General features: G+C 52.9%; 1 protein-coding gene and 1 long non-coding RNA gene across 6 annotated transcripts in view; both read left to right on the forward strand.

The window, feature by feature from the left end:
• ASS1 (argininosuccinate synthase 1) overlaps positions 1–1,816 on the forward strand; it is a 72,728-nt gene extending 70,912 nt beyond the window's left edge. For all 4 annotated transcript variants that reach the window (XM_039506762.1, XM_039506763.1, XM_039506764.1 and 1 more), the window contains one exon: positions 1,538–1,816. In XM_039506762.1, coding sequence (XP_039362696.1) covers positions 1,538–1,592 — 55 coding nt within the window. In that variant the 3' untranslated portion in view covers positions 1,593–1,816. The remainder of the gene's footprint in view (positions 1–1,537) is intronic.
• An 8,676-nt stretch (positions 1,817–10,492) lies between these two features.
• Positions 10,493–24,039, forward strand: LOC120386749. Of its 2 annotated transcripts, none has more exons than XR_005589901.1 (3): positions 10,493–10,787; positions 21,165–21,480; positions 23,593–24,039. It is a non-coding gene; the product is annotated as an uncharacterized LOC120386749 (long non-coding RNA). The 2 variants fall into 2 exon arrangements; XR_005589900.1 differs by lacking the exon at positions 10,493–10,787 and adding an exon at positions 18,406–18,819.
• The last annotated feature ends 1,592 nt before the right edge of the window (positions 24,040–25,631 follow it).

The following is a 25,631-nucleotide window of genomic DNA, read 5'->3' on the forward strand; positions in this document are numbered from 1 at the left end:
CCCCACTAGCTGTCTCCTGAGAGCCCTAGTTCCAAAGGCTTAGCCACATGGGAACTAGTCAGCTCTCGGCGCAGGAATGAAAACTGGCTTGTTCTCCTTAATCAGGTGCTGGAGAGAGAGCAGCAGCCTGGCTGTATCACTCTCTGGGCCCCATGTGGCCCCGCGTTCACCCTTGCTAGGAGCTGCCCCTGCTGTCTCCAATTTTGGGTTTGCAGGAGGCATTTCCTGTGTGGGGCTTGCACACCCTGAGGCCTTGTGTCTGGTGCACTCAAGCCTTTGGGCTAGCTGTCCCGATGCAAACCCCGCCTGCGGGTACCGTTTACCCTGGCACAAGTCACAGCTCTGCCCAGGCGAGCTAATCGGGGTGTGCCCCCGCCTGTATTTGGGGTTTAACCCCCGTTAGCTCAACTGGTGCAAACCCTGGTTTGCCCTTGTCTACCCGCGAGGATTAGCACTGGGACAGACACACAGACCAATGACTGCTGCTAGCCGAGTCAGCCAACACCTTAGAGTCCACTTCACTCACCTCTAGCCAGCTGGGACTGAGGCTGTGTCCGCACTGCCATTGGTGGCATGGCTGCAGCTCAGGTGAGCATACCTGCACTCGCTTTAGCACAGATTAAAATAGCAGGGAAGGTGAAGCAGCCTGGGCCGCACAAGCCCACCTGGTCCCCCTGGGTGCGTACTCAGGTTGCTAGACCAGGCTGGAGTCTGGGCCACCTCATTTTCACTGCTAGCCTTAGCTGTGCTAGCTACAGCAACGCTAGCCCAGGTAAGCTAAGCCGCGTTGCAGTCACCCCTCCAGCTGCAGTGTAGACGTGGCCTGCTGGAGGTGAGTGAAGCGATCCGATTGCAGTGTAGACGTGGCCTGCTGGAGGTGAGTGAAGCGATCCGATTGCAGTGTAGACGTGGCCTGCTGGAGGTGAGTGAAGTGATCCGATTGCAGTGTAGACGTGGCCCGAGACGCACCAGGTGGGGTATGACACCAACCCCCCACATCTAATGCCGAGTTAAAAGGGGAACAGAGCCTGACTTCCTTGGAAGCTGAGCTGCCCTGGCAGGCCATAGATGAGACCATGGGCAGGAAGAAAACCGCCCGCTCATCGCTACCCCCTCAGAGGTCACTCAAGTGCCTCCAGCCTAACCTGGACCACATGGTCTGCATGAGCGATTACAGAGCATCTCAGGAACAGGAGCCTTGGCTATTTACCTCCCGTCTCTGTATTTTACTTATCTCCCGGGCCCTGTGAATCCCCTTGAATGCTGTGAAACACACCGTATTTACATAATGGGTTCTTTCTTTTTCCATTGCCTGTTAACTGCTTTGTTCTCCACAATAATGCACAACGTTCCATTCCCCCCCACCCCCCAATATCAATTAATTACACTAGCGGGCAGGGGAAAAAAGAAATCAAACTGTACAGGCCTTAACAAACGCTTGCCCCGACACCCCCTCATTCCGCCTAAATTAATTGAATCGAAATGCGTGTTATTCCTGTTAATTTACAATTAATTTTTTTTTTAATCTGGTTTACAGGCTAAAGGAATATCATCGTCTTCAGAGCAAGGTCGCGGCAAAGCAGAATGAATAGCAATCAATAGCGCGTGGGGCTCTCACTCCCCTTTCTGCTTTTTCGAAGCGCTCGCACTAATTGTGTTGGTAATTTATAATTGTAACGCGTCTCCCGGAGTCGGCGTGGAGGTGATGGCTTTGTTACAAGGCTTCGGCGGCAAGTGAAATGGAATAAAAAAAAAGAGGTCAGGCAGGAGAGGAGGGAAACAAGAAATTAAAACAAACCAGCTTTTTGTTTCTTTACACCGAGTAGGGTTTTATTATTTGATTGTTGCTGTTTGTTCTTCCTGCACTTAGATGGCCAAACTGTTTCTGGAGCCAGTCTTTGTGAGGTTTGCAGTGGATTAAGTGCTTCTGAAGGACACGCGTTTTTGTCCCAGTATGTACCTTTTTATTGGAGTGGGAAGGGGGAGAGGGAATCTACCCAAACAATCCACTTACCTGCTTCTTCCTTGGCTGAATGCTAAAAGGCCACCGAGGATGAGGAAGCAAAACTCCCATCCTTGCTATGCTGCTTTTGATTTTTAAGTCATTAAGGGGATGTCATTGTTTCTCTCTTATCCTCTTGAGTGCCAAAGGGTCAGAATTAGGGTTTGTTTAATTAAAATTGTGGGTTCTTTTTTTTTTTTTACTCAATCTGAGCCCAGAAGGAATGTTCTGTTCCTTAGGATGATTATTTTTTATTTAAATTTCCATTTAAAAGGGAGGTTTTATCTTCCTGGGGACAGGGGGTGGTTGAGATACAGTCATTCCCGGGTGCAGCCTTGACATGGCAGCATTGTGGCAGAGCGTGGAAAACCGCTCACTGGAAGGGGCTGCGGAGAGAGGTGAAACTGACCGAGCCTGCTTTGAAGTGCACGATAGAAACAAAGACTGGATTAGATCCAAGGTCCAGCTCAGCCGCTGTCCTGTCTCTGACAGTGGCCAGGACCAGATGCTTCAGAGGAAGAGGTCTGAACCCCCCAATAGCAGATGTTGGCCAATCTGCCACCACACTGGGGCTCATCTTAGGCTGTGATGGTTAGAGTCTGGCTTAAGCTCTGCTGCAGGAGGTTTACCATCCCTGCCAGAATTTTTCATTCACTCAGGCTAGTCTCAGGCTCCATAGAGATGCCCAGTCCTTGGCTGAATCTTGCAAAATTCTTGGTGTGCAGGGGGAAGGGACTGTGTGTTTGGAACAGGATGAATTGGGTTCCAGCCCAGCTCTCACCAGGACATTCTGGGGGCTGGGGCATAGTAAATTGCTAGGTGACTACGGATTTGTCACCGTACTGCTGATGTTCACCCGGCTCGGCTGAGCTCCCTTGGGTTCTGCCACTCTACACGCTGCCTTGCCGACAGCTCTCTCTCCCTGCACCCGTATGCACGACTCTCCTCCAAACCTCCTCCCTGAATGCTCCCGCCATCCCCCTACCATGCCATGCCCTGTGCAAGGGGAAAAAAATTACCATGGCCAGGAACAAGCCCTCTTCTTTCCAAAATCCCTCCTTAGAGACCATTCCTTTCAGGAGGGCTCCTTCAGAGCTCTTGGCGATCTCACCGGCGCCTATTTTCAGCTGTGCTACCTCCTGTTGTGCTGGATGGGCCTGTCGGAGTAAGAGGGCAAGGACTGATCCTGCCCAGTGCTAAGCACCCTTAGCTCCCCGTGGCATAGGCTTGGAGGCCATGCTACAAGCAGGAGATTCTGCAGAGTATGCACGTGTGCACTCCTACAGATGTAGTTTCACGATCTGATACCTCATCACCCACCATCATTAGAAAAAATCGCTGTGCATTGTGGGAAAGCAGGAGCCACCAGCTTTCCAATGCTGTATAATGTTTGCGCGAGTGAATGAACCTTGGACTATCCTCTCTTGAAATGGTCACTGATCCCTTAAGAGGTTTTTACCAAACAGACCTGGGATGCTGTGAGTGGCCAAAGCACAATGGGACAGTCCAACCCTATTACTCTGGTTTGTATCCTTACAATAAAACCCCTCCCCGCGCACACACCCACCCACACACAATCTGAAAACAACCTCATTTGGCTGTTGGAGCAAAATGTGGATTCAACTTTTGCAGTTCAGGAATATCACTAACGCCCAGTGGATCATCTGAAAAAGCACGAAACAACTCCACAAACTGATCTTGTCAATGGTGGGGAAATGCCACCCTGTTAGAACACATTGCACTACCATGACGCTAAACACGGCAGTCCTCCTTGCTCCAGACCGCTACGTGGTGTTTAACACCGTGTGTCCTATTCCAGGATGTCATTTCCTGGTGTAACGGACACAGCGAGAGGCAGCCCCAGACTTTAGATGTTGGGTGCTGATCTCTTTAGAGCAATCTGACCATAAGTAGCACAACGGCAGCTGCCGGATGCTGAGTGCTTTGGAAAATCTGACCCATATTGCATTCGAGTTCCAGCGAGAGCAGAGCTCTAGAAAGCCTCATTAGCATTGCTATTGCAAATGCTGGCCTGTTCCCCTCAGATGTCAGATCCCTATGTGATCGTCCTGCAGACGCACTTCAATCCAAGGCCTCTAAACCCCTAGCACAACGGTGCTGTCCGTGGCTTTGGTAGTGTTCAGATAGTGCCGCAGCAGCATTTATTCCATGCAATTTGGGTACTGACTGGGTTATGCCGGGACGCGAGGGCGGGGTTAATTTAAATTGAGACTGGAGCATGTTGCGTAAAACAACAGCTGTAGATCTTGATCTCAACTCGTGGGAGGGGAAACCAGCTTGGTTCAGACAAAGTCTTGGCTGTTTTCTTTGCTGTTGAAGCCGACCGTACGTTCTGGTGCGTTCATTTTGTCACCTTCGGAAGGTCTCTGTCAGTGACAGCCTCCTGTTGCAGCTCCCAGCCAGTGGGCGGTGGGAGGTGCATGCTGTTTAAATGGAGTTTGCTGGGGAATGAGAATCCAAATACCTAACAATACCCAGCTCTTGTCTAGTGCTTTTCATCACTAGATCTCAAAGCACGGTACAGTGGAGGTCAGTCTCATTAGCCCCATGAGGCCTTTGCAAGTCCTGTAGGGGGAAAAAAAATTCTCCATGGAGAATTCTCTTACAACTGTAGAACCTAGAGATGGAAAGGACCCAGGAGATGATCCACCCTTCTTCCCCACTAACCAGGGCAGTATCATGCCCTACACAGCATGTCTTCTAGCGATTTGTTCAGGTGCGTTTACAAGTCCCAAGCAAAGGAGCTTCCACTGTTTCCTCTTGGAGACTATCACACCACCGTCTCCGTGGTGGGAGGCGTTCCTCCTGACAATCTGCCCATGATGCCTCGAACCACTCTAATTTTTTTGCATCCTTGGTACGTCTGCACATCATGTGGCATCATGTCACAGCAGGTTAGCCAGGCTCTACATACTATCTAGCTCCTTTTATCTTTCTTCCAAAAATCCATCCTTCCAGCTGCTGGGGTCATTAGTGCTTGGCTCTGAACTCCCTCCCGTTTTGCCAATATCTCTCTGATTTTAGCCAGCCAAGAACTAAGTCCAATATCTCACCAGACCTATATCGAGGAGGCTCGATCTCCTTGCTCAGTGACTTGATACCTGTGCCTAGGGAGCCCTAACGTTTGCACTGGCCTTTGTTTAAGCACATTTTGATATTTAGGCTGGGTTGAGATTTGTGGATGGAAGGTGCTGGGTGAGTGCGTAACGTTGTATCTTTGTTACTGTGCTATCACGACATCCCTTCACCCTACCCGGGAGCCCAGGCTGGGAGCTCCCATGGAGCTGGACCCCACAAAGACCTTTAACGGAGGCCGGGTGGGTTGCTGAGTGCGGTTCGGGTCACAAACATTCAAGGTGGCCCCTTGCGCAGAACATCTGCTAGCGGTGTCCCTCCCTCCCCGCAGCAGCCTCCAAGCTCAGAACTGTGGGAAAGCCACGGTGCAGTCAGGGGGCCAAATGTGGCTCGTAGGGCCGGCCAGTGCAGCGGTGTGGCTGGGAGGAACACAGAGCTGAGTGTGCAATACTCCAGTTTGAACTGGGAGGTCTTCAATCCCACTGAGCCTTGCCCGGGTAGATCTGCAAACTCCATGGCCGGCTGCGCTGCGTTAAAGACCACGGCAGTGGGAAGCTGCTCCCTTTGTCTCCCCGCTGCGTGGCCAGTGCTGTCCTCTGCTGGAGAACATTTGGACGTCCTTTACCATACCCTCGCTCTTTTCAGCACCCTGCCCCACTTAGAGGGAGCCGGTTAACTCACCCATCTCCCGTCCGTCCACGTCCCTGGAATCGGCGGTGGAGGCCAGCTTCTGAATCCAGGGAGCAGTTCTCGCTCTCCCACCAGTCCAGGGTTTGCTCCTTACAGCTCCTCCAGCCCCCTCCGTCCTGTGGCAGCAGCACACGCAGGGGGGCTTTGGCAGACAGCCCTGCGCACGGAAGCCCGAAGAGCTGTGGGTAATTGGCAGCTGACCGGCCTTCCTGTTGGCTCTAACCCCAGGCTGGCTAGGCTGATCTGCACGCGTCTCAGGCTAGAGAGAAGGGGTCACCTCAATCGATATCTCATCTGCAGGCTCTCCTAGCGGAAGTGATAGTATATTGGAACATGGTAATGGGCCTTGTCTAGTGGAAAAGGCTAATCTTCCCCAGCTGTACAGGATCTCTGCAGGTGTCCTCCAGCATTCTCCCTCCCGGCTGCTCCAGGGCCTTGCAGCGCACAGAAGAACAGACATTTTTCTTTAAAGCTGCAGCCTCCCAATTTATTGCTGATTCCTTCCAGCCCGTGCAGAATGAACATGCACAGCCCTTGTCAGATATGCTGGGCCATCTCCAAGCCACAGCCTGCGGCTGGGGGTAGGTACTATTCTGCTATGGGGGGTGCTGCCCCACTAACAGGAAGGAGAAGCTACCATCCGAGAGAAAGCAACCAATCTGTGGGCCCTGCACAGCCAGTAACTGAACAAGGCCCAGTTCCCAGGTGGACGATCCACGCAGGCGCAGCTGATCCAATGCCCCAGAGCGTCACGGTGCAGCCTCCGTAGCAGCAGTGGGGCTTTGCTGAACAGCCCATCAGCCACAGCAGAGGCCTGAGCGTCCACCCCTGGGTAACGAGGAAGGTGATGGCACCCCAACGACACTCGTGATTAAGGACCAGCACTGGCCATGGAGCAGCTGAGCAGCTGGCGTTGCCACTCCCCATTGGTTATAGGTTAATTCAAACTCAGAGCTAAAGCATGAGGATGATTTTTGTCTGGCCAGTCTACGTGCACCTTGTCCAGTGGCACAGACTGTGATTACCACTCCCACTAAACTGCTGTCCCGGGGGCTACACCTGCTCCTGGCATCGGGAGGAGCATGGGGTTGCTACCGCGCTTCTGAGCTGACGCGGCTTCTCGGCACCCTCCTCCTCAGCAGTTGACTGACCAGGAGCCTGTCATCTGCAGAGGGTCCTGCTGTGCCCCTGCTGGTGAGCAGAAGCACGGTGTTAGCGCTCCTGGGCAGTGGGCAGCCTGCTTTGTTTTTTACTGTGTAAGCGAGTGACACCAACACGGGCCCATAAGAGCCTTCTAGGAGTTCTTATGCTCCATGATCGAGAGTTTTGGTGGAGTAACATTTTGGCCCAGCTAGAGCTGTGTAGTCTAGTGGTAAGAGCGCAGCCCTAGGAGTCAGGAGGGTTGGGCTCTGCTTGTGACACCCTTGTGTAACTATGGCCATGTCACGTTCCCGCCCTGTGCCTCGGTTTCCCCAGCTGTAAAAGGGGGACGGTGATTCTTCCCTGCCTTTCTAAAGTGCTTTGAGGTCATGGGTTGAAAAAGCCTGCGTGAGTGCTGCTAAGTAGAATTGTTAGTTAATTATTACCACCTACTGCAGAACTGACAGAAGTTAGGCAACATCCATGTAATCTCGACTAGATATAATTAAACCCATGTCATTGTAGGTGTTCCTACAGTGCCTAGAACAGTGAGCTCCAGCGGTGGGATGGGGACTACTGGAATACAGATCAGAATAATAGCAATCAATAGTTTTTGGTAAACATTTCAAAAGTACCTAAGGGACTTAGGATCCAAGTCCTATTTTTAAAAGTAACTTAGAACTTAGGTGCCTAAATCCCATTGACTTTCAGGAGCCACTTTTGAAAAGGGGACCTGAGGCATCTACGTGCTTTTGAAATGTTCCCCTCTGGCTACTGCACAGTGGTTGCAGCTGCACTGGGGAATGTGGCCCCGGACGGTTAACAGGAGGCCACGAGATGCCCCTGAGCCTTGCGCACAGTTCACGGACTCGCAGCCCGGCGTGGTGGTGAAGTGTGTTTCTACGTTTCCACGAGAGCGAAATTCCCCGGTGGGGTTGGGTGCATTTAGCCAACGGCTTCGCAGGCGATGGGCGTCTTTGTAAACCCCTTAACAAGGTGCCTTTGTCTAAACATTTAACAAGGATCCCTCTTGCTTCTGCCTGGGAGTTTCCCAAAGCTGGGGCTGGGAGGCCTGAAAGAGCCCATTATGCTTGTTCCTGGGACGCGCTGCCATGGGCGGTAGAGGGAGAAGGCTGCCTGGGATCAGAAAGACACCAGGGCAGATATGCACCCCCATTACAAAAGGCTGCCCCGAGGGGACAGACAGTCAAAGCTCAGCCGCAGCGAAGAAAGAAACAAGAGGCTTACACAGGAGGCTGGAACTGCAGAGCGGGAAAGTCCATCTGGTCACTCAATAGCAGTGGTCAGTGACCTACTGGTGCTTTGTGAGGGTGTCCTTCTGGCCTGCCCCTCCCCCCCGCCCCAGAAGGGTGAATAAGAGACGTGGTTATTGGCGGGAGGCTGCAGAAGGGACAGGTAGGTTTTGTTGGCCTCTGGTAACTGGAGCTTCAGACCCCTGCTGTTCCCAGCGCCTCCACCCTCTCTGCATCTCGGATTCTCAGGGCAAATGGGTGCAAGCGAAGGTTGCAGCAGTGACCTTTGTGGTCACATGAGCTGCCTCCACGGGATTGCTCTCACCTGGCCCTCTTTTCCCCCCGCCCTTCTGGCTCCAACCCACGTGATTATGGGGAAATCTTCTTTACAGGTCACTTCAGTGGGGCGGAAGGGGGAGTGATGAAAGCGGGACCAGGACAGCTCGCAATGTAGTTGTGGCGTGTGAGCAATTAAATGGCCAACATCCCTAATTATAGCACCTTCCGCCCAAAGCTCCAAACGCACTCTGCAAGCTGCATGACGGCGACTGCGAACGAGAACGAGACACAGCTTCACCCGGGGCATGGTGGTAGAAAAAGAAGTGGGTGAACTAACCTAACCTATCAAGTATCAGGGGTTATCCGTGTTAGTCTGTATCCACAAAAACAACAGGGAGGCCGGTGGCACCTTAAAGATTAACAGATTTCTTTTGGCATAAGCTTTCGTGGGTAAAAAACCCCACTGCTTCAGATGCATGGGGTGTAAATTACAGATGCAGGCATTATATACTGACACATGAAGAGAAGGGAGTTACCGCACCAGTGGAGAACCAGTGTTGACAGGGCCAATTCGATCAGGGTGGATGTAGTCCACTCCCAGTAATTGATAACCTAAGCTAAACTCCCTAGTCCCCAAATGAGAAGGGGGCTTATCCGACTTTAACCTCAACTACCCCACTAGCTTCCCCCTCCCTCGGATGCAGCCCCAGCTAAGGCAGCAGGCGTGTAACATTGCGCAGCCACACACCTGCTCCATGGACATGAAGAAGTAGATCATGCCCAGCTGAATCTTCAAGGTGAATGTAATTACCTGAGCGGGGCTGTGGCTTGAATACAAGGGGTAGTGCCCCTCCTCTGGGGCAAAAGCCCTGGCATCTGTAATGCCCTTAAGTGCTCTGGCGGGGCGGGGGCAGGTTTTTGGGTTTTTTACTTCACCACCACTAAAATAAAGTTAACTTGTCTATGGCTATTCTGTGTGTTTGTTTTGTGTCCAGTGAGGCCAAGGCCATGGCATTCATGCTGCTTGGTGTCCAGGTGCTTTCCTAAACGCTCTCCAGAGGGGTCCCACATCCTGAATGGTTCATGGGGGGAGGGCCTCAGGAGCCCGGCTTGGCTGGTGAGTTGCAGAATGAAGCACTGTGAGACCCGAGCACCAGTGGCTTCGAGGGCATTCAGAGAGATGAGGCTTTTTCACATTTGTAAACGCACCTAAAGGAGTTGGGGGCAGTGTGTGGAGCTAGCCTAGGACTTGGGAGACCTGTATTCAATTCACAACAGGCTTTCTGTCTGAGCTTGGGCACGTCGCTGAGTCTCTCTGTGCCTCAGTTTCCCAGCTGTGCACTGGGGATAACAGCACTGCTCTGCCTCCCAGGGATGTTCTGAGGGTAAATACAGTCATGGCCGTGAAGTGCTTTGAGATCTACTGATGAAAAGTGCCACAGAAGAGCTAGGTATTGTATTATTATTTTCAAAAGGGCTGTAGGCAGTTAGGTTTCTAAGCCTCCTCCCTGAAAGTCAATGGGGCCGAGGCTCCTAAGTCATTGGGCACGTTTGACACATTCCCTCTTTGTCTTACAATGAATTAGAGTGGGAGAACCCCTGCCCTGCTGCATCATCCGCCCCATGCCCCTGGCTCAGCAGGTCTGTCCCTATGCTTTACCAGTGCAGCTGGTTGTGTGTTACCCGGGCAGCAGCTGATGGACGTGAAGCCCATGTCCTTGCACTGCAGCATTTAGTGGTGCAAATAAGGGAAGTGACCGCAGGCTACAACATTCTTGCTTTTGTTTTGGGGGGAGTCTGGGTGCCTGCAGACACACCTGAGCCAGCTGGGATGACTTTGCCAGATAGGCCAGAATCATCCAGCTTCCAGAAAGTGGGCGGGCTCGTTAGCTGTTTGGAGCTACCTGGGTGGGACACACCCAGACTCACTCTCCAAGGGTGCAACCAGTGGGAACTCCAGGGAAGACGGAGGAGTGTATAAATAGGAGAGGAGTGGGCCCCACGCTCAGCAGTGGGTTGGAGTAAGGCAAGGCCTAGAAAGGGTTGCTGGAGAGAGCGTGTTTTAGGGGTATTGCACGTTGTGTTAGATTAAGGCTGCAGGTCCCCTTCCCCCACCCCGGAGACGAGGCCTAGAATTGCTGCTGGCTGTGCACACCTCAGGCTGATACTGCAAAGACTCAAGGAAAGTTTGAAGGACACTGTGGGACTGTTGCTTGTTTTCCCAACTTTAAGGCGCTGGCGTGTCCTCCAGAGGGCTTGGACACCATTCCCAGAGACTGAGGAGGGGAAATCCCATCCTCCCCAGAGAAGACCCCTAGTGGATTTAGGTATGTGCGGCTGCCTAATTGCATGGTGCCTTGGGATTCCCAGCTGTCCTGTTCAGCTCTCCTGTGGCACAAAGGGGATGGGGTAGCAGACCAGGATCTGGCCCTACAGCTGTAAGGTCCTAGATCACAAATCGCTGCCCATTTCCTGCACGGTCAGCTGGAGCTCATAGCAATGCAGCACCACCTCCTGTTGACACCGCGCTGGTCTCGTGTAGCCGCATGGGCCTGAGCATTCATGCCCCAATGCTGGGCTACAGAGCGGTATCCCCGTGACCAATTGTATGTGCTCCTCCTCGTCTCCGTTCATCCTTGCTCAGGGTTTCAGACTCCCCTGCAGCTGCCCTAGTGGAGAGAGGTTGGAACGCAAGGAAGGATGGTCCTTTCTCCAAGCAGTGGGGTTGGAGAGCCCCTCACATGATGGCTTGCACCTGCTAATGTTAGCTAAGGCCGTGCCTTGACACCATTGCAAGTAACAGGGCCCAGTCTGCAGTAGGGGCTCCCTCCCAGCAGGGAGCTACCTAGGCCAGGTAATCTCCTCCTCCCCCCGCCCAGCAACGTTCCTCTAAGATAGTGGCTCTCAAACCTTTTTTACTGGCGACCCCCTTTCACACTGCAAGCCTTTGAGTGTGATCCCCCCCTTCAATAAATTAAACACACTGTTTAATATATTTAACCCCATTATAAATGCTGGAGGCAAGCGGGGTTTGGGGTGGAGGCTGACAGCTCACGACCCCCCATGTAATGACCTTGTGACCCCCTGAGTGGTCCTGATCCCCAGTTTGAGAGCCCCTGCTCTGAGAAGACTGTCTACTCCAGCGGTCTCGCCAGCCTGGAGTCCTGCTGTCCGCACACGCCTGCCGGAGCCCTCCGGCCTCGCCTCGCTCCCCTGAGCGGGGCTCGCTGCTGACTGTGTTTAGTTAAGAGTGTTTCTTATTTTTTATGAATCAAGCCAAAATGTCAATGTCCCAGGTCTCCCCTCCCCCCGCCCCGATACCATCTGCCTCTCCCCCATGTACTAGCACAGCTTCCTTCCTCCCCCCGGCCCCACTGCTGGCCCGTCCCCCGCAGAGGGACCACAACACAGATTTACTGTCACACGTTAAAACCGTGTTTTAGCAGCAGGGTCAGCGTGTCACGCTAGCCCCTCATCGATTTGTTATTAGCTCCCCTTGGCGAAAGCACTTTGGCCTCAGCCCCTAGGAGTTGTATCCAGCTTCACAAGCCCTCTCCGCCTTCTATTCCCCATCCTGAGCTCTCCAGGGGCGGGGGGGAGACGGCGAAGGGAAAACCGCCACCAAATATAACTTCTGCTGGCCAGCGTTGAGAAGGTCTAAATCGTGGCCGCTGGGCGAGCTGGCAGCTGTGCTGCTGAACTCCTGACCTCGGCAGGAGATGTAATGCGGCTCCCTGGTTTATCTCAATCAATATTTCCATAAAAAAATAAGCGGCATGAGGGGAGGTTGAAGGGCTCTCAGAAATCCCACCCTGACCTCTGCCTGTTTGCAAGACGGAACCATAAACTTCCTGATTGGTTTTGTGTGCGTGTGTGCTTGGTTTAGAGCTCTTTTCTCTGCAGGGCTCTGCAATGGGAGGCTATGGTGGGCGGGTGGAGAGGCCCTGACGAGGTCTGCAAGCTTTTGTAGGAGTCTGGAGCATGCAGGCCTTCAGGTTCTGGGCCGGGAAAGCCCTCGAGCTCTGTAGGCTTCAGAGCTCGACTGTCTGCTGTAGACAAAGCTTGGCTGAGCTGAGCCTGCCTGAGATGCCAAGATACTGTGTGTCGGCTACGCTCCCTCTCTCTGAAAGTCTAAATACTTTCATGACGCTTATTTGCCACTGGGGCTGGTCTACAGTGGGCTTTCCAGTCAGCCTTTGGAGTAAACAGACTGATGTCTGCCTCGGGTGCGGACCCTGGGCATATGCAGCCGAGTGCTTCCCCATCACAAAACCCAAAAGTCCTGGTCCCTTATGGAAACGTCTTCTAGAATTTAATAGAACACAGAATCCTTTCTGCAGGTTCTTTGGATCATCCCACAGAATTTAATAGAGATTTCTGTCCAGGGTTTAAATTCTCATAAAGTATTTTCCAGAGTCCCCTATGGGAGGAGCCGGGCAACAGGACTTCAGCCCTGTGGGGGACACTGGGACTTCAGCCCCATGAGTTTGAAATATTTACCAGAGGCTAGCTCCGCTCTGGGCAGCTCTGGCTAAATTTAAACCCTGCTTCTGTCCCTTCCCCAGAATGCTGTAGGCTGATTCAAAAGCCTGGACAGGAAGAATCTCAAATCTCTATTAAATTCCTTAGGTTTTTAGAGAAGTTTCATACCACCTAATGATGATGACGACTATTATTATGTCTGTGTTTGTCCAGCATTTAGCACAATGGGGCTGTAGTCCAGAGGTGGGCCTCCTAGACCCTACTCCAATAAATAACAAAATCCATTATTAGTCTCATGATTGTACAGTGCAGGCACAATGGGGCCTTTAGGCTCTAAGATATAACAAAAAGCATCCTTGCCTCAAAGAGCTGCTTCTGACATGCCAATTCTTTCAAATTCTGTTGGTTGTTGGGCTCAATGGAGGAATTACTGAATGGAATTCTCTGACCGGGATTATCCAGGAGATCAGCCTAGATAATTGTAATGGTCCCTTCCAGCCTTAAAGTCTGGGAATCGCTGTTCAGTTCTAGAGAGCTTTCTCCAGCTAAGCACCAGAATGGAGCCAACGCCAGCTGAAGAGTCCTTTGCATACTGCACGGACTAGCCCCTGTGGGCGGATGAATTTCTCAGCTGAATGTAGTGTGGCCAACGCTTGAGATTTCCTGCGTCCCCCAGAGTGTCACCGTATTAGGTGAGTCTCTTAAAGCCCCAGTTCCTGGAGGCATGTGACTATGTAAGAATCTCAGGTTTCGTTTTTGAAAAAGCCGACGTCTTGCCCTCCCGGCTGCAGAGAGAAGCTGAAAAAACAAGAGCCGCATGAGGCCTAAAGGCCCAGAAACCAAGCTGTGAAGAAAAAGAACATGCCATTGTTTTTAATGTCATGATTTTTAAGCCATGTTTTGGGGGGCCTGAGACATGGCTATGCTGGAAGCCAAGTACCTCAGGGCTTTGAAGCAGCCACTGCAGCCCTGTCCCGTCACGGACAGGTTCGCATGGCTCTGTTTAAGGGGCTGGCCCCTCCTTATTCTTTCTCTGCCGTGTCTGTTCTAATCAAGCTGGGGAATGCAAGTGCAGGGAATGGCACAGCAGTGGTAGGGGGTCCCCTGTGTTATTGCTGGAGCGCATCAGGCATCAGGGCCCACCAGCCGGGCCGTTAGGGCACAGCAGCCTGGCTAGGCTGCCCTCTGTGTGCAGCATGGGGGTGCAGTATCCCTTTACAGGTTAAAAAGTCGCTGCCCTGCTCTCTCCTTGGTTCGGCCATCCACTACTCTGGTTTATTTCCTTGCCATATGTTTTTTATAGTGGCTTTTGGACTCCTGCAAAAAAAACCCAAAAAACTCCACAAACCCCCCAAACCTTTTGATCTGGTCCTGGAAGAGTTAACGTGCCGGTGTTCCTATTTTTAAAATCTATTCCGCACTGCCCCCCCACACACACACAACCCAGGTAAGTCCTTCCCCTCCCCCACATTCCCTGCAGCCAATATGGGGAGCCTTCCGTGGTCCCAATCCTGCGAGGGCCTGTGCACAGGACTTCACTTGCGTAAGTGACTTGAACAGGATTACTCGCGGGAGTGACGGTATGTATGTTGGTGTGACCAGGGACCCAAATGCCCCTCCCAACTGGCTGAGCCACCGGGAGGCTTTCACCTCGCTTTCATTCACTGCGCAAAGAGCTGCGGTAAGACGTTTCTGGCCTTAGTTTCCTCTGTGGTGCTTGGCCATAATGTGACTGAGTGAGTCGGGCCCTGAGCCGAAGGAAGGGGGGAAAAGAACCCTCCCGACTGTGTTAACCGTTGTTTAATGAAAGTGGCAATTCCTCTGCTGTGTGTGTTAAATAGGGAGGAAGCTGTAATACCCTGTCCTGGCCAGCCGGGCCGTTTTAGTGCTCGCAGAGTGGGGAATCAATAGACCAAAGGCCCTAAGTGCAGCTTCAGGGGCATCGTTTTATGCCAGGATCGAACGGCGAGATGGGTAAGGGACTGAAGAGACGGGGGTGGAAGAACTCCCTTGGTATTGGGGTGTGGATGCTGGAGGACATGAAATGACTTCACTTCTCTCTCCTTCACTCGGGCCAGCTGTGCATCTCGCTGTCATCTGGACACAGCTGACGGGGAGGGGTTATGTACCCACAAGAACCCTCATGTTTTGAATCCCGCTTTATTTTGTGAAGTGTTAATACTGCCGGGGACGTCCTCCACTCAACTCATTCAGGTGATGATTATTTAGTGGTGGTGCCCGGTGCCTCTTCTGGGATTGGGGCCACCTTGTGCTGGGCACCGGGCACACACAGGCTAGGCAATCTAATGTACAGATCTGACCCACCCCGTCATGCCAGGCTTTGTCAGACTGCAGTAACCCAGGCCAGCTGCCTTCCTGCCAGAGGGCCGGGTCAGTGGGCTACCTGCCAATACAGAGCACTATGGAGGCCATAACACAGAGCGCTCTATAATGGTGATCGGCAGTGCTGTAAACTGGGGGCTGATGGGAAGCTGCCCATAACACGATGCAGAGCAATGGTAACGTCCGAAAAGTCCTGCCCGTGCTATGGAACGGAGCTGACACGCCACCAGGACCAAATATAACCATGGCACCAGCCGGCCCCGGTCCTGAGCTGGATGAGGGCCCCAGTTCGCCAATTCTCCTCTCACATCCCGGGCCATGGCAGCTGGATTTCTCTTCTCCGTCACCGTAGTGCCTTCTCCCAATTCCTGTTTCTGTGCAGCACCAAGCCTTCGCTAGCCTTAAAATGCACTCTGCCCATAGTTCAGAAAGGCACCGGGGAAGAGGGCAGGCGGCCAATGGCTTTGACAATATGGCTGGGCGGGAATATTACAGTAGCTCTCTGCCATCCTCAGACTAGTTGGCCCAGCAAAGCTCTGTCTGGAGGACTCCCGCCTGTCTCCTTGCTGATCGTGCTCCTCTCACTTGGCTATGGGAAAGTGTGAGGAGATGGCTTAGGGAAGAGGCTGATTGACTTGTCTTGCCAGGGTTCAGGACTGGTGAGGCGAGAAGGCAGAAATCAACCTTGATTATGGTCCTGCCCTCACCCCACCCTCCGTCAATATTTCTACCCTGGCCGGTGATGTTGGGTCTGGAAATGTGGGGGCCTGACTCAGCCAACGGGAAGTCAGGGCTAATCTTTCCATTGACCTACTGCGCTCTGAGTAAGTAACGTTCCTCCAGTCCTCTTTCTTCCCCCAAGAGGTCCCCAACCTTTGCTAAATCCTTTCCAGCTAGTCTGGCAGCATCTGGGCCCAGAGGAGTCCAGTGCATTTTGGGATGCCTCTGACTGGTTGGAAGATCTGACCAAAGCAGCTGACTGGGTTGCAGTGGAGAGAGCGACAGGCGCGACTGTTCCCATGTAATGTCAGCAAAGGTGGGAGGGTGCTGGGGGTCAGGCGAAGTGGGTTATGGGTGGTCAGGAGGCCTGGCTTTGGGGGTTTTCGCCCACTCTGTGAGCCAACCTGTGACTGGCCATGTGGGTAGAAACTAGCTGAAGGCTCTACCAGCAACTCTGCCTTCTGCTTTTCAGTTTTTCTTGCTGTTTACCAGTGATTTTTGTCCTTGGCCGGCTTACCGACTGAAAGCGATTGTATTCTCCCCCAGCGAGGCAGCTCTCAAAGGGAGCGTGGCACACATTCGACGGGGAACAATGCCCAAGTTTGCTAATTCTGTTATATCTTATTGGCGTTCAGGTCCCATCTGGTTGCCACAGTTTGCTCCAAAGTATCCTGCCATTATGCTACTACTTGCCTGTCTGAATTATTCTCTCTCTCTCTTCTTCCCCCTCCTCTTCCAGCTCTTTTTTTTTTTCATTTTCCCAAAAGCCGAGCAGAACTTGCTCAATAGCGTGATGTCAGATGTGTTCAAAACAGACCAATAAAACCTAATGCATTTCCCCTCTTTGTCTGTCAATCTCTCTAGTGCCTAACATTTTCCTCTCAAAAAGCCACTTAACACACATCAGCAACAATCCTACACAAAACAGCCACTTGTTGGCTAATTGTGCTGCGTACCTACCCACTCCAGTGCTCTCTTTCTTGGGCTGCTTTTGGGAGGCCCGATCCTGCATGGAGCTGGCAGGTTCTAAGAGCCCTCAGCTCCGAGCAGGAGGAAATGGGAGCTGAGAGTGCTCAGCGGCTTGCAGAATTGGACCCTTATCTCAGCCCATGTAGATGCCGACATGGAAGGATGTGCGGTGGAGATGAAGGTTCTAAACCCAGCTATGCCATTGACTCACCCTGTGACCTGGCATTTAGCTTCATGGCCTGTGCTTTTGCTTCTTTGCGCCCTGAAAATGTATGTTTGTTTGTAGTATCTTCTGTGCTTGCTTTTTGTTCAGGACTGGCCCGCCTTGTTTTCCAGGAAGACTCCGTGGACAACAGGAGATCTGGGAGGACTGTGACATCACAAGCACCCAGGCAGTGGAGCCTAATGAATTGTGAGGGGTGGGGATTTTTATCCAGACGGCTTCCATAACGTTTGTGGCTTTTTACTAAAACACCCGATGGACAGTTGGGAGATAAGCTCTCTCTGTTAAGACTCAAGGCCCTTGTACCTCTGCAGAGATGGACTGACCCTCTTCAAGGCTGAAATCTGGGTTTCACGGACATCAGCGGGAGCTTTGCCATTGACTTCACTGGCTCCAGGACGTCACCCCAGGTCTCCAGCAAGATACGAGACTTGATATTGCTAAGAACACTTTTCTGTGTTTAAAGGGGCACTGAGATGGGGCCTACACAGTGGCCAGGGAAGGGTTAATGGGCTGCTCTGGGCTCAGGCATCGCTACCCCTGACACCTGTGGTAGGTGACAGGCTTGGAGGGGGGTGTTACAAGGGGAGAGCCCAGCTCAGCTGGGAGCAGACCAGGAAGGTGAGCTCATCTCCAGCTCTGGCTCTGAGACAGAGGCCTGGCTAAGACATTGCTACCTACCAGAGCCTTGCTCAAGGAAGGCAGGTCCCACCCGAGGTTCTACCTGGGATGTCCCTGGGAGATGGCTGCCTGTCAACTCCTGCCTGCAGCAAGACCTGTCACGGGATGGTTGTTTGCTGCCAGTGCCTTGCTCGTTGCAGCAGGAAAGACTGCGGCAGCCAAATAACCCCCTTTTGTTTTGTTACACCTGACCCAGGTCTTAGTAATGGTTTGTCCCGAGCCCAGGAGTGGCCAGGTCACAAGCACAGATTTCTGCAGGTGGCCTTTAACCCCAGACTGTTACACCTCTCTGATGTCATGGTGCCTGGGGGATGAGACCAGCCTCTGGGTGGAAAGCAGCTGGCTCCAGCTAAAGCGAGCTTAAGCTATGAAGGGGAAAGCGCCTCAAGGTCATGGAAGGAATGCTGGCCTCTCCTCATCCATTGCCGCCATCTGCCCTTCTCTTCTGAAGGCAGCAAATGGCCTCTGGGGCCTCCTGGACTCGTCGCTGTTCCACAGCTCCCCACAAGCAGCATCAGCTAGAAATGCTGCTGTCTTCAACTCCTTTCTCATCAGCGAGGTGATCAATGCGTTCACGATCCCCAGGCTAGGCTACCATAGCCTGTTCTACCTGGGGATGGAGGTGAAAGCCATTTGGAAGCTCCAGCTGAACCATTATGCAACAGCCCACCCACGAGGCAATAAGGACAAACAGGGGCATGCCCCACTTTCTACACTGCCTCCCCATCGGATAACACACAGGTCAAGGTCCTGGTGCTCAAGAGCCATGTGTCTCTCCAAGATCTGCCTCTGTAGCCATGATCAACAGGGACAGTAATGTTCTGGGAGCTAGTGGCACGCCCTGGACTGTGGAACTCCTTGCCACTGGAGATCAAGATGAGCCCAAGGTGCTTTATCCATAGATGGTGAGATAGCTTCACTCAAGCCTCTCTTCAATAACCGTGAGCACCTTCCCCAAGAAATAGAGCAACTAACCCCACAAATTCAGCAAAAGGATGGCTTGTCTCGGCCTCTCAGATGGTCGTTTTTTAATCTGTGTGTACGACACCTAGATACCATGGTGATAGGCACATTATGATTGCATAGCCTAGGTATAATGAGATGGTGATGGGGTGCTGGTTGGTTCAGGTGGTAGGTGGAAAGGAAATCTTTCCTCTCCTGTTGCTGTAAATCAAGAGGAAGTCACCGCTGTTAAATGGGTGTGTGGGAGAGGAGAGTCAGGCCCAGTCTTGCGTCACAGGTGTGGATGACGTGCAGGTGAGAGACAGATGTTAGCAGCTGTTGGGTTGTTTGGTGGCCTGTGTTTGAAGTGAGTTGGTTGGTGTCAGACCTGTTCCTAGTGGACAACTGTCCAATCTACAGAACCCCACACCCCATCCCCGCTGGGTCCCTTGGGCAGACTCAGTGGAGAGGTCAAGGGCTGAACCAGCTGGGCTCCTCTCTCGTAGAGGTGGCCCTTCCAAACGTCACAGTCAGGGTTGAGGCATGTTGGCCGGGGGAAGGTCTGTGCTGTTACTGCTGCTCATGCTCTACCTGTTCTGTGGCTAAGGAGAGGATTTCAGCTTCCAGGGCTGTTAATCTGGCAGCAAATCTCACGGCTGGGTTCATTGTAAGCCGAAAAACATGCATGTGGGGGGCACTGATTACTTTATTCCCAGGAGAGAATTTTGTCCCCTCATTGGGATTCATTGTAGTTGAGGGAGTCTCTCCAGACCATGGCAAAAACCCTCAGCTGAGAGCTCTGGCTGTTTTCCAAACACAAACGGTGCCACTAGGGGGCGAGAGACTGGAGTCACATGCAGTCAAGGCAGTCCTGGGCTTTGTGGAAGAAAGAAACCCGTGGACCCTTTCAAAAGGAGAAACGCTAACAGCCCAGCCCGACTTCTTAATGTCAGAGCAAAATGCACCACGGTTCTGCAAAGACAAATAAAAACTCAAGCTGGTGGGGCCAATGTGAAAGCTGCTGAGCTAAGCTACCAGGCACTGCAGCACTCAAGCCTCAGTCAACTGGCTACTGCTCAGCAGATGGGAATGCAGCCCAGAAATCCCCTGGGAGGGAGCATCTCCGCTGGTGGAATACACACCTGGCTTGGAGCTCACCTGCCCTGGGAAGATGTTTTAATGTCACATAAAGGTGGCGAGGAGAGGGGTTTAACCCCCACCCCACCCCCGGGTGTGGTATTCTCTTAAGGAAGCCAGGGGGGGGGGGCAGTTTGAGTTTGTAATTCTGGCATGTGTCTGCTGCTGTAGCCTAGCTTGGAGCCCTCTTACATTCAGCAGCATGTAGCCTGCTCACGCCTCTTGCCCAAGCGAGTGTGGTGAGCAGAGGAGACAGGAAAACGGGTCCTAATCCCACTGCTGACAGTGACTCACCAGGGAATCATGGGCAAGTCACTTCGGGACAAATTGGCTAGCGATGTTCGATGTCTCCTTTACTGGGTGCCCAATGTGAGACACCTAAGGCCCGATTTTCACCTAATGTGCTGAGCTCGTCTGAAAATCTAGCTGCTTTGTTGGGTGCCTAAGTGGGAGCTGAGCTCTACTGAAAATCGTGGCCTTAGAACCTGATGTTCGAACACCTGCTGCTCCTCCTGACTGCATGTGGGCTAGGGTGTGATCAGCACCAGTGAAGCACCCGAAACCTGGGGTGTGTTTAAAACTGCTGGCTGTGGTCTCTCGGTGCCGCGGTTTCCACCCGTGTGGGGGTCTTGTGAGGCTTTTTTCAATAATAGAGGTGAAGTGCTTTGAGATCCTGGAAGGCGCTTGGGACCAGGCAGTGTGTCAGAGACCGCTTCATTTCAGACACAGTGCGTAAAAGACACAGGCAGTATTTCCGAAGGCATTCATCTTAACAGGGTGCCAACCCCCTTTGATGGCTTTGGACAATTGGGTTTAGCTTTGATTGTCAGAAAACAACCCCTGCCATGCACAAATAGCATTAGGAGGTGGGGCCAGTGGGCCACCCGTGGGTGGGGAATGGAGAAATGGAGCTGAGGGTGGGAGGAACAGGGAGGATATGGGGCAGAGATGGAGGGCGGGGACGTTGTGGTGATGGTGCAAGAGGGGAGGAAACAAAGGGGGGAGTGGAGGGAGAGGGCATGAGAAGGAAGCACCCAGGGAGGGGGTGGGCGGGAGCTGGGGTGTGAAATGGAGGGCGAGGACACTGGAAGGAAACATAACAGGAGTGGGGAGGATGCCGGGAGAATGGAGTGGGAGTGGGGAAGGGGGCAGTGGGCCACACAGCAGGGGCATGCAGGAATTCACAAAGGCCTGTTTTGCTTTCTAGGTTGTCTGACACCCTGATGCCAGCAACAGCCAGCTTGGTGACAACTCCACAATGACACCCTCTCTGCGCTCCAGCTTCGCTCCAGCACGGCATCTGCAGGACCTGCTACAGAGCCCAGTTCATTCGGGCCAGGTCCATGTTTACGGTGAGTAAAATCTCCACTCTGGTGTCAGTCTGGCAAAACAGCTACATTCAGCCTCTTCATAGGCCTCCTCCCCCCATGCAGCTGTCTGCGGTTCGGGGAGCTGGTCGCCGCCCCGGTCAGAGAGGAAAGGGTTAAGTACAGCCCGCACCAGCAGAAATCAAAGGATTACAGGTTTGTTGCGGGACGGTCCCATCTGTCACACGCACAGAGACATCCCCCCATATCTCTGGCCTCGACTGTCAATGAAGAGCCACTACATTAGAACTCCATTAGGAGAGAGACTAGCCGCAGCAGCAGCAAATGGCAGCTGTCAGGGCACTATCATCTATGTTCTAATTCCTTGTATGCTCTCAACAGCACTTAAATAGCAGTTCTACCTACTGGGCCAATTTTGCATCCTCCTCCTGCTGCTCTCCTCCTGTCTTTAAAGATACAGCGCTCTCCTTCCCTGCTCTTCTGCCTCCTCCACCCGGCAGCCCGGCTCTGTTCCTGCTGGCCTTGGGTGACGTTCTCCTGTCAAACCCTTGTCCTCTGCTAGAACTCCTGCTGGCATCCTTCTCCACAAGGAATGCATGTGTGTGCACCGCCCCACACATGCTCACTCTTGGAGTCACACGTTAACACACAGATACCGTCATGCCTGCCCACCCCATGTTCACATGCCCACGCACACAGATGCACAGTCGCAGATGCATTCACGCACACACACATTCACACTTGCTCAGCTATTTGTCCAGATGCACATGCACAGTTGCAGTCACACAGTCCTACACACTGTGGTAGACATCTACCCTTGGAGATGGCCAGTCACACACATTTGCAGCTGCATAGTCTCATGTCCCCACACATGACTCCTCACTGCAATTAATATGAAGAGTCATCGATTCCAAGGCCAGAAGGGCCTATTGTGATCACCTAGTCTGACCTCCTGTATAACACAGGCCCTAGGACAACCCTGTAATAACTCCTCCCCCAAGTCCAATAGCTGTGGCTGAACAAGCGCATGTCTCTTAGAAAAAGATCTGACTTTGATTTTAAAATGTCCGGTGATGGAGACTCCACCACAATCATTGTTGAGTTGTTCTAATGACAAATCACCCACCCTGTTAAAAATAGCTAGATATTTGATGCTAGCAACACAGGTGCTGGAGCTATGGGTGCTGGGGGTATTACTGCACCCCCTGACTTGAAGTGGTTTCCATCATATACAGGGTTTACAGTTTGGTTCAATGGCTCTCAGCATACCCTGTATAAAAATTGTTCCAGCCCCCCTGGCTAGCAGCTGTATGGACTGCACTGTGTGAGTTTCCCTGCAGCTGACACCTCTTAATGGTGGCCCTTCTTGGAAGAGATGGCAATGGGATGGTGTCAACAGGCCATCCCCACAAAGACTGGGAGAGCCTGGGTGCAGAGGACTTGGGAGCTCTCCTGCAAGCACTGCTCCGAGTTGCAGAGAAAGAAGCTCTGGGGGATTGGTCCTGCTTTGAGCAGGGGGTTGGACTAGATGACCTCCTGAGGTCCCTTCCAAACCCTGATATTCTATGATTCTAAGCTAGGCTAAGTAAGCGTTCCTGCGCAGCCTGTGTTCCTATACCACAGGGCCGCCCAGAGGATTCAGGGGGCCTGGGGCAAAGCCGGGGAGCTGCGGTGCTTGTACTCACCCGGCGCCGGTCTGGGTCTTCGGCGGCATTTCGGCAGTGGGGGGCCCTTCAGTCGCTCCGTGTCTTCGGCAGCACTGAAGGGCCTCCTGCCGCTGAAATGCCGCCGAAGACCCGGGCCAGGGCTCGCGGGGCATTTCGGCTGCGGGGGACCATTCAGTCGCTCTGCGTTTTGGGCAGCACCAAAGGGCCCCCCGCTGCCGAAATGCTGCCGAAGATCCGGACCGCTGCCGGGCCAGGGCTTGTGGGGCCCTTGTGGGGCCTGGGGCAAATTGCCCCACTTGCCCCCCCTCTGGGTGGCCCTGCTATACCATGCCTGGCAAGGGAAGCTAGTCTGGGGTAGTCCCCACTTTCCACAGCCAGAGTTCCTAGGCTATTGCCGATGCTGCCTCCTACTGCGATTGGAGTGGCCACACGTTCGCCCACAGCCACCATCCTCGCCCCAGTCCTCCTCGTGCCTCCCACTGAGAGAAGCGGGGGCTGGCCTAGCCACGAGATTGCTGCCGCCAGCACTGCCCACAGAGACTCCTCAGCGGCCAGGTAATCCAAACAAACACTTCTGCAGATAAATGCATTGCCATGGTGCTCAAAATAAATAACTAATTTCTCCCCACATGATCTCAAGGAGCCGGAGCGGTGTGAATAGCGAGGCCCGGTGGCGGGCTGACTGGACTCCCTGGAGCGGTAATTCTGAGGATGACAAACACAAGCCAAAGAAAAATGTTGAAAAATAGGCACTTCCCGCAGCCCTGAGCAAAGGAGCTATTGCAGGGTTTGGAAATAACCAAGGCGAAAAGAGGGAGAGGGAGGGGTATTTTCTCATTGAGAACAAGTGAAGTGCCAAACAAGCAGCTATTAAGGTGGCTTGAAGAGGCACAGGGGAGGGGTGTACAGGAGCAGAGAGAGGGCAGAAGTGGTGGAAAGGAGACGGGATGGGGAAAGGGGATGAAGGAAAGTAGGTGAGTGGAAGATGGTTAAGGAAGAGAGTGTGAACGGAAAGGGGAGAGTGTGTGAGCGTGGGCATGGCACAAGACAGAGAAAATGGAAGGCGAGAAAGAGCAGAGAGCAAGAACCGGCGTGAAACTGCTACTGGCAGAACTGCCCCCCGCAAGGCCCTGCTTTCCTCCCCTCCCTCCCCCCCCCGAGCCGAGCTTTCATTTCAAAAGGGACACTTGCCCCCGCTTTCTCCTGTTCTCTCACCACCTTCCCCCACCCCCCAACCACCGCGGGGAGAAAGAAAGAAAGAAGGAAAACAAAATATCTACAGTTGTCGAGAAAAATAGAGGCAAACATCCATAATTTTCTCTGTGGGGCTTTGCAGTAATTGAGCCATTTGGATAAAAATAAAGGCAGCAGGCCCTTTAGGTAAGAGGAGCTTTTGCAATCTAAGAAGCTTGAATTATGCGTCTTGTATCACTTTAAATCCCCCGCCCCCTCACCCCCCTCCGCCTCCTCCACGCGACACCAAACCACTTTTCCTTTTCTTCTTTTTTTTAAGTACCCTGTCAAATGTCCTCCGATGAGCAGAGAATTTCAGCTGTCACAACTAATTCTGTGTGTGTGTGTGTCTATCTGTCTGTCTGTCTGTTGGGGAAGGGGTGTGTTTTGGGGGTGGAGGGGTGGATGGCGGGAGTAGGGGAGAGGGACGAAGGAGGAGGGAGACGCATCGTTGAATCACTCACGTCTGGCGTTTTTTGTTGTTGTGATTATTACAAAGAGAAGATTTACATCAGAAATTTGTTTCTGGAAGTGTTTAAGGGCTGTAATTTCCTCCTTTTCAATTGCTGCCTGATGTTTTCTTATTGCCTCACCTCGCTTTCCCCCTCCAATGCCGAGCTGTCAGCCTCCTCTGGGATCTGTTCACACACGGTACACCCTGGGGCTGCCACCTCTGCAGCCCTCCTGACCACACCAGGGCCTGGGCTGGTTCTCATCTCAGTGAAAGCTGATGGGTGTTAGTAAGGGTGCAAACCAGCAAAGAATTTGGCCCACTGTCTCAACAGTGTCTGTCTGCCCAATGTTTTCTTCTGCTCCTCCTCCTCCCTCTGTTCCACTCGCCTTTTTCTGGCCTATGTGATCCCTTCCCCACTTAAAAACACGTGGTGGGAGCCGAACAATCCCTCCGCACCATGGCTTTAGAGAGGGGGTTGTCGGGCTGCCTTTGTCCATTCTCAATTGTACAGCACCTAATGCTCTGGGGGCCTATGTCCTCCTCATCCCCAAACGGCCAGTGCAGGATGATGGAGGATGTGGATGGGGCGACCCCCAAAAACCAAACCGAGCCTCGGCAGTACACCAGAATTGCTGGCGTCCCCCCTGCAGCTCTCCAGCCGGGCTATGAAGAGCACGGGGAGGGTGGGGTAGTTTAACAAGTCAAGACCAGATGCCTTTTTGGAAGATGTACTTTAGTCGAACACAAGTTATGGGACTCAGTACGCAAGTAACCGGATGACATTCTCTGGCCTGTGATATACAGGAGGTCAGACTAGATCAGCGTTTTTCAAAGTTGGGGCCCCGACCCAGTCCTGAGTTGTGGCATGTCAGGCACTGGGTCACTCTGGTCAGCACTGCCAAGCGGGACGTTAAACGGCCCATCGGCGATGCTGCGCAGATACGGCAGGCTAGTGCCTACCTGTTCCGACACTGCGCCCCGACTTTTAGGCA

Source organism: Mauremys reevesii, linkage group 19 (genome assembly GCF_016161935.1).
Source record: "Mauremys reevesii isolate NIE-2019 linkage group 19, ASM1616193v1, whole genome shotgun sequence".
Taxonomy (NCBI): Eukaryota; Metazoa; Chordata; order Testudines; family Geoemydidae; genus Mauremys; species Mauremys reevesii.